Here is an 8,681-nt window from a genome sequence, read left to right as displayed (position 1 = left end):
CCCCACCCTCTTGGCCCCTTGATAGATTATAGATTGTTATTGTTTTCATATCTCACACCAACTGCTGTCCCCCTTCCCCTCTGGTTTCTGTTGTTCTTCCCCCTGGATGGGTGTGGTTATGTGCCATTCATGGCGATTGGTACCCCCTTGCTCCCCACCTCTCCTCCCTCTTCCCCTTACCCTTTTGATATCGCTATTCCCGTTCCTGTTCTTAGGTTCCGTGTGTCGTAAGCTTTATCTCTTGCCTGTACCTAGGTACCTTCTCCCATCCAGTCCAGAGTGGGAAGCAGCACTGGGGTCATAATAGTGGGGGGTGAGGAGGCCTCAAGGGATCAGAGGTATATTGCATGATTCATCAATGCTCTACTGCACCTTGATGACTTCCCCCCTTCCTGGGACCCCTGTGGGGTGGGGGGGGAATGTTCCGGTGTCCACAGATGGGCTTTGGGACTCTGCTCCAACTCCCCTCATTCTCACCAATGTATGTTTTTGTTGTTATTGTTTGTTGTTTGTTGTGAATATTTTGATGCCCGTTCTCCGGTCCCGATGACACCTCCCCATACTTTTATAGGCCCCCAAAATCTTTGTTTTGCTTTCATTTTGTTTCTTTTGTAAACTAAATTTATTGAGGCATAGTTTATCTATAACAAAATTCATTTCCCTGCCCTTATTATTATGGTAAGAGTTGATTATATTATTATCTGAACTGGTGTGTATCCCTATAATCTATACATTTAGAATGTATAAATATTTAATCATATATGGAAGCTCTGCATTGGGTTGCTAACCTCAAGGTCAGCAATTCTATACCACTAGTCATTCTTCAGAATAAATATGAGGCTTTCTACTCCTGTAAAGAGTTGCAGTCCACATATGGATTAAGCCTCTGGTGACTCCCTTCTCACCATAGACCAGAGAGGTGAATATTCTTGTTGGCATGCCGAAAGCAGTGGGGGTTTTGTTTTGTTTTGTTTTTTTATATGATAGGTTAATCAATAAAGACTGTAACTGCATTGATGGTTTTCTGGGGGGTATGAAAAGAGAGGTTGGGAAGAAATGAACCAATAACAATGAGTACAAAGAAGAAGAAGATGTTCTAAAATTGACTGTGGAGATAACTGAATAATTCTTTTTTAATATGATTGACTATTGCATTGTATGATATGTGAATTATATGCCAATAAAACCATTCAGAAAAATAAAATAAGTATCAACTATTCTTAAACATTTTTTTAAAAGAGACAGTCTTGGAAACCCATAGTCGCAGTTCTACTCTGTCCTATATGGTAGTGTCACGATTCAGAATCAACTCTGTGGCAGTGAGATATAGGTATACATATTCTTTCATAATGTCTTTATTCTCTTTAGAACATAGGTTTTGTTTGTTTGTTTCAGACCCACGTGATGACTCTGAATATCAGTGACCAGTCATTGAAATTATCACCAGTTCAGAAACAAAAGGTATAATATGAAGAGCTATTATCATTATAATGGTGGGTAAGAACAGTTTAAATTCTTTCTATTTTTCTTGGAAGATTTATGGAGGAAGATATGCAAGGTGAGCATTCACTTTAGAATCTAAAAGACAGAGCAAAGCAATGGAGATAGGGTCCATGCTGACTTGTTCCGTTGGTATGTTTTTTTCTGTGCTGTGACAAGAATAAGGGTATTTCATTGCTGACATTTGTTCTTTAAGGTCATCCACTTTAAGTTATAAAAGTCAGATGTCCTTGCCTGCAAGGCAGTTGACTAGGATTGCAATTCTTAGGGAGAGGCAGAGGTTACTGGTTATCAGAGTGGTGCTCTGACTTTGGTGAGTTTCTCCCCTGACTTTACGGAATGATCCTAATGTATTTCCTTCTCAACGTTTTTGTAATTTATGGAAAAGGACTTGCTATTTTGCTTTTCCAATGTTGGTGGATTAGGCTTTAGTTTATCTAGAATAAATTTATCTAGAAGACAAAAACAAGATTAAAATACATAAGAAAGGAAATTGCCCTGAGGTGGCTCCTGGGTGATGAGAAAGAGACCTTGCATGAATGACAAGTGGAAAGCAAGAGGAAAGAATGGTATGTGGTTTCTACAACCCTGGAGAGCGAAGTGCCTACCATGAATTTCTGAGCCTTTTCTTGACTTTAGGGACTAGTGAGATGAAATGATGAGGGGCTAGAAGATTAGGTAAAGGAATCAGAGAAATGCAAATTGAAGGAAGAAACTCATAGAAAACATTTCATTTTTATTTCTCGTACTTTTGCCACATTGTTCAGTCGAAAATTCTTAAATTTAAAGCCACAGAAATACCAAACCTTGCTAAAGCAGAAACATGTAGAGAAAATGAGAATTTGTTTTATTAAGAGGCATTAGTGAATAACAGCCCCCTTTGGTACTGAGTGACTGACTGACAATATTTCCAAGAAGACATGTTTTCATGTTTTCTGTCTACTATCTTTTAGACTAGGGCCTCTGCTTCTTCCATGCTGCTTTTATTGTGCTAGAGAAAGAAGGACAAGTCATACACTGAGAAATCAGAAATGAAGGCAATTGGGCCTGCCTTTCTGAAGGCGCTTGGAAGAATTGTAACTTTTTGAAAAACAGGTCCTAAAAGAAACAGAAAACTGTTGTCCAAAAGAAAGCATTTCCTTTTAAACATCTTATATTTCATGTAATACTTTTAACTAGAGGCCCTCTGAGGCCTAGTTTAGTAAACAGCAAAACACATATACAAGGGGGTACCCCAAAATACAGATTTCCCCCCAAAACTATGTATTTAAAATTTCTTTTTACAAAACAACCTTCTCATCTTCACAGTACTCTCCTTTACATTTAATACATTTGTCAAATCTGCCATTCCATTCTGGGAAACATTTTTCAAACTCATCTGTTTGGATGTCTGACAGCACCTCCCTTGTTTTTTTCTTCACCTCTTCTATATTGTCACATTGCTGTCCTTGCATGTCCCTCTGCATTTTCAAAAACAAAAAGAATTGTTCTGAGCAAGGTTAGGTGAATAAGGTGCTTGGGGCAAGAGAGCATGCACTTTTTTTGCCCAAAACTGGGGCACTTAGATGGTTGCATGAGCAGGTGCATTGTCATGGTGGCAAAACCAGTCCTCTGTCTGCCACAATTCAGGCCTTTTTTGCCACACACTGTTATGCAATCTTTTGAGAACCTCTAAATAGAAAGCTTGATTAAGAATCTGACCTTGTGGAATGAACTCCAAATGAACTATCCCCCTCATATCAAAATAACAAATGAGCATTTTCTTGATATTTGATTTTACTTGATGAGCTTTTTGGGGAGTGAGGTGAAGATGGCATATTCCACTGGCTTAATTGATGTTTGCTTTTGGGGCCATAATAACAGCACCATGTCTCGTCACCAGTAATGACCTTGGAAAAAGAAGTCTGGGTCACTTCAGAGCTATTCTTTCAAAGCCTGGCATGTTTCACTAGACAGTCTTTTCCCTGGTCAATCAGATCATGAGGAACAAATTTGGCAGTGACCCTACTCATTCCCAAATTTTCAGTTAAAATTTGCTGAACCGAGCTCCAAGATAGTCCAGATAACTTCCCCATCTCTTCAATGGTCTGTCATCGGTCTTCGAGCACAAGTGCACAAATTTTGTCGACAGACGTTTTTATCTGTTCAGGAAGTTGATGGATGTCTAGGACGAGGTTTGTCATCACTCAACATTTCACCTTTTTTGAATAGAGAAAACCACTCATACACTTGAGTTTTTCTCATAGTGCTGTCCTTGTAAGCTGTATTCAGCATCAAATCAGTTCCTGTACCGTATTTCCCGAGTAGAAAACAAAATTTTACAGCCGCACACTGTTCTCTTAAATCAGCCATCACAAAAATCAAGGTTAGAGTTAAACTGCTTGTATAAAAAAATAGAACCTTCTCAGGTGACAACACTAGGTGTACTAACTCAGAGCGAGTTGCTCAATGTTCTCCTAGCACAAAAAATCTGTACTAGGAAAGCTCTGCCCAGTGGAGCTATTTTTCCGGGGTTTGTTTGTTTGTTTGTGTATCCCCTTGTACATATTGCCTAGTTAGTTTTTTAGCAAAAATAAGTAAATAAAAAAGTAAACTTCTTCCTAAGCCAGTCACTCATCACAGTTTATGAAATTTGGTCAAATGTTTTACTGATCAGAGACCCAAATTCATTGAATATTTGAATCTATTAGCATGTATAATTTGTGTCAGCAATGGAATTTCATCTTATTTTTTTCCATAAGAAATTAATTTCACATTTCTAATGTATTAGCCAAATCTCCATGCTTTATTCCAAAGTGGTTGCTTTTGAACTAAAAATTTTGTTTGTAAGTTTTTTCATTTATGCAAATTGTGACAATGAAAGGCTGTATAGTACATAAAAATGAAGAGAGTAAAAAATTGAAACCCCATATCAGATTTTATTTTTTAATTAAAAAATTTTATACCATGAGATTTCTTTTAGCGTTTTTCTTCTAGAATTAAGCTTACCTTTTAAAAAAGTTCTTAAGTTTTTACATTGAAGATTTTTTTTCTTTAACTTTTTAAAATTTCATGGAATCAATTATGTTCATGAAAAAAAATCAAAATGTGATCATGAAAAATTACAGGAAATGTATAAAACTGTAAACTGAATGCAAGAAAAGCTTAAGTTTCTTAGACAAGGTCTTTTGAATTCAATCTGGAATTTATTATATTTAAAGATTGTTCCAGGTTAAGAAAAAAATAAGAGTAAATATTGACAGTACTGTGATGAATGGCAAAATAAGGCAGGTAGTAGGAATTTTATACATGTTAATAAATCAGAATTAGATGAAGTACAGGCTTAGGTTGGCAGAAATTGGCCCCTATGGGGGGGAAAGCGAACACACTGTCTGGTAACACTGGACATGTTTCTAGTAAAACCTAGAAACATGTATAATTTTGGCAGTCTTTTAAAGTAGATAAGTTATCTTTGTCAGCTAATAGTAGTATGACGGTTGCTTCAAAACATTTGCAGAAACAAGATACAATTGAGAAACTGGAGAAAGATGCAGCTCATACGGAAAATGATGATGATAGTAATGAATCTGAATCTGAAGAGCTTTCCGAAAAGGGGACAGAAGGGACAGTATGTCAACAGCATTTGGCAAAAGGGATTTTTATGGAAACAACAGTGACTACCAACACATGTTCAGATAAAGTCTTAGGTACTGGCTCAGGTCAGTCTAAGCCTGAAGCCAAAACTTGTGAAGAGAGTTTGTTAAAAAAGATACTCGCGTATGACGAGAATGATGATGTTTGTTGTCCACTTGATGATGAGGAAATAATAGCAGGCGGAAATAGAGGACATGGTCAGAAGGATTCAGATAAAGAAGAAATTGACTCTGAGAAGGAAACTGAGCTGACAGAAATGAAGGATATAGAAAGCTCGGAGAATCCAAAAAGTAGCCTTACCTTTCTTGAGCCCTTAGAAACTGCAGACTTGTGTAAGGAGGATGAAGAAACTGATGATATGGTTGAGGGACCAGAAAGAGAAAGTCAAGATGTGATATTTGACAGCAAAAGAGAATCTATTGGTCAAGATAGTTACATGGAAAGCAAAAGTGAAGATTCCAAGGGTACACCTGAAGAATTAGAGCAGCTGGAATCCGTAGAGTTTAGTCACGGAGAGGAAGAGGTTTACGCATTGAAGCATGAACACCAATTGTGGTATAGAAGAAGTTTTATTGAACAAAGAAATGAGAGAGAGACTGAATTCAGAATATCCAATTTCATGACAAAATTTAATTGTAAGTCTAACCACTTGTCAGAGATCCCAGAGGAACAAGAAGTTACAGATTCAGATGAAAGTTCATTAGAGGAGGAAGAGAGAGAGGAAAATCAGCAAGATGAGGCAGTTTTTGGACAAAGAAAGGAGGTGGAAGCAGATGTGTCAGATGATCATCTTACAGACATAGATGAGGTGAGTGAAGGCAATAACAAGTCAGGGGAAAAGACCAGAACCATGCCTTATGGTGGGTGGCGTGGAATCTGTAAGAGGGATCATTCAGAAACAGAAAAAAGGATATGTGAGGAAAGGGAGGAGGAGGAGGAAGACAAGGGAGGAGTAGTTAGAGAACAAGAGCACTTGGGTAAAGGAGAGAAGGACCTAGAAAAGGAGGTAGAATGGGAGAAAGGGAATAAGGAAAAATGGGAAGGAGAGGAAAGGGAAGGCCATCAGGAGGAAAGAGGAAAAGATAGGAAGAAAGGAGAAGGGCAAGATCAAAGAAAGGGAGAAGGAGAGGAAGATGGTGAGGGAGAACATGCAGAAAGGGAAGAAGAGGAAGGTGAAGAGGAAGAGCAAGGGGGAAAAGGAGAGGGGGGAAAGGAGGAGCAAGAAGCTGTGGGAGGAAGCAGAAAAGAGGGGGAGGGTGAAGAGGAAGAACAAGGAGAAGAGGGGGAAGGACATGAGGAGGTGGGAGAGGACAAGGAGGAAGGAGAAATTGAAGAAGAGGAAGAAGAAGAAGAGGAAGGAGAAGGGAATGATGAAGGGGAAGAGGAGGAAGGGGAGGAAGAAGAGGAAGGAGAAGGGAATGATGAAGGGGAAGAGGAGGAAGGTGAGGAAGAAGAGGAAGAGGAAGGAGAAGGGAATGATGAAGGGGAAGAGGAGGAAGGGGAGGAAGAGGAAGGAGAAGGGAATGATGAAGGGGAAGAGGAGGAAGGGGAGGAAGAGGAAAGGAAGGAGGGGGGAGAAGGGGAGCAAAAGAGAAGAAAGGGGGTGGGAAGGAGAAAAGGAGGAAGAAGAGAACAGTGAGGAAGAAGAGGGGACATAACAGGACGCAGGGGGTGAGGAGAATGAAGGACAGGAAGGGCAAGCTGAAGAAGAGGCAAAAGGTGAGCAACATGAAAGGATCTAAGAAATATGACAAAGAGCATACAGTAAATGATGTATTACTAATGCAGAGGGAAAGGGGAAAGGGCAGGAACTTCAGAGGTCCAAAACGTTAGGGCAGTCAACACAGCTGGCAGAAAATGAACCACTAGGTTCCAGGAATTCCAGGTAATTCTAGAATATTATATTACCTGGTTATCCTGAACTGAAGTAACAGACTTGAAATATGACCTGATTGTGCCCAGCTAAAATTTTGAATGCTTTGTATTTAATAGTTGGTTAGTATTTTTTTTCTTTCATTGATCTTATGTTATGGTTTTGTTATATGTGGTCCAATAAAGACCAAAGATAACATGAGGTCCTGATCTATTTCAGCTCCTCTTAGATTACTGTCTTGGTCTCTTCTCTTCCCCTAAAATTATAAATATTAAGAAAATGACAAAAGTCCTATTAGATCAGTAACATTATATATTTCTCACTAAAGATAGATTTAAGAACTTAGAATCTATAGGAGTGATTCTTTGCGTATGTAAAGTTTGAAAATGGCAAAGATCCTCAAGGGATATAAAAATGTCTCATTTCGTACCAATATCAGCACAGTTTTCTTTCAGGCATGGCGTAATTGTATGAGCATCAGGTGGTATTCTGAAACTAAAAGGATGGCACATTTTAAAGAACTAATACTGCTCTTTCACGCTTTCTTTAAATAGCTACAAGATGACAGGCATGTGCAGAGTTTAGTTCTTTTAATTAAGGTGTAGGGATATGGTCTTATATCTAATATGATGGAGGCAGTAACTTCACCTTGGAAGTATGTAAAACATTTTCCCTATTCAAGCAAAGCTCCTCATTGGGCCTCAGTTTCCTTATTTGTAAAATGGAGTAGCTAGATGAGATGTTGACTAAAGTCCCTGAGAACTCTTTATTTCTTTCTAACAGTCTGGTTTATTCTCTCATTTTGTTTTTTTGCATATGGAATTTTTTTAAAGCAGAAAAATTGGACCTTAAAATTAAAAAGCTTTCTATAAAGTATTCTTTCCTTTGAAAAGAAATGGAAATCTCTTGCAACCTGTCACAACTTAATACTTCTAAAATTTCCACAATTTTACTGTACTGTCAGAACCTTGATTTCCAGTATCTAGGATGTATTTATTGACTTTTATGTTCTTCTGTTTGCCTACTGCTTGTCAGAATATTTCAAGTAAAATAAAAATGAAATGTACACAGTCAGGAATTGTTTGTGAAAAGAGAAGCTAATATTTGATGTTGAATACTAGTGAGGCTCAATTTCCACTTAAGCCATTTCAATCTTCCCTTAAAATGTCCAGTATATTTACCACAGCTGATTTTTCAGTTTATTCATAGCTCTGTTCTCAACCTGATTATCCTTCTCCTGGCTCTGATAGGTTGCTCAGACTTTCTTTTATCAAGGAAGCTATTGATGGTAAACTTCCTGGGAATTTGCTGCAGAATTCCTTACACTTGGCAGAACAATTATGAGGAGGAGTACTAGAGTAGTTAAACATGAAGAAACTCCTAGGAGCAGTTGTCAATTTTACCTTGACACCTGGATCACAAGTAACTTATTTAAAGTACACACACTAACCAATTATGCTGATTTGCCATTTCAATGGTCTGCCCAGTTCTGCTGCATGCATCGAGTATAGAATCGAGTCAATGCCGTGATCTAGTGGATGTGCTGTGCTATTATTTCTAGCATCATATATAGTGATTTAAAAAGTGGACTTCATATGATTCAGTAAGAAGGGTGAGGATTGGAGCTCATCAATGAAAAAATGTTCAGGAAGATGAGACATACTGAAACTCAGGT

At 38.2% G+C, this 8,681-nt stretch overlaps 1 protein-coding gene across 1 annotated transcript in view; it reads left to right on the top strand.

Moving 5' to 3' along the window:
* The window catches only part of RPGR (retinitis pigmentosa GTPase regulator), a 59,768-nt gene that overhangs the window by 33,404 nt on the left and 17,683 nt on the right, over positions 1-8,681 (top strand). Inside the window, exons 12-14 of the mRNA XM_030885410.2 lie at positions 216-247; positions 1,396-1,461; positions 4,997-5,941. Of these exons, the coding sequence (XP_030741270.1) occupies positions 216-247; positions 1,396-1,461; positions 4,997-5,941 (1,043 nt within the window). The remainder of the gene's footprint in view (positions 1-215; positions 248-1,395; positions 1,462-4,996; positions 5,942-8,681) is intronic.

The sequence above is a fragment of the Echinops telfairi genome, unplaced genomic scaffold (genome assembly GCF_000313985.2).
Source record: "Echinops telfairi isolate 266 unplaced genomic scaffold, ASM31398v2 ScPeMD7_26;HRSCAF=91, whole genome shotgun sequence".
In the NCBI taxonomy this organism is placed as follows: domain Eukaryota; kingdom Metazoa; phylum Chordata; class Mammalia; order Afrosoricida; family Tenrecidae; genus Echinops; species Echinops telfairi.
This window is presented reverse-complemented; position numbering and strand designations above follow the sequence as displayed.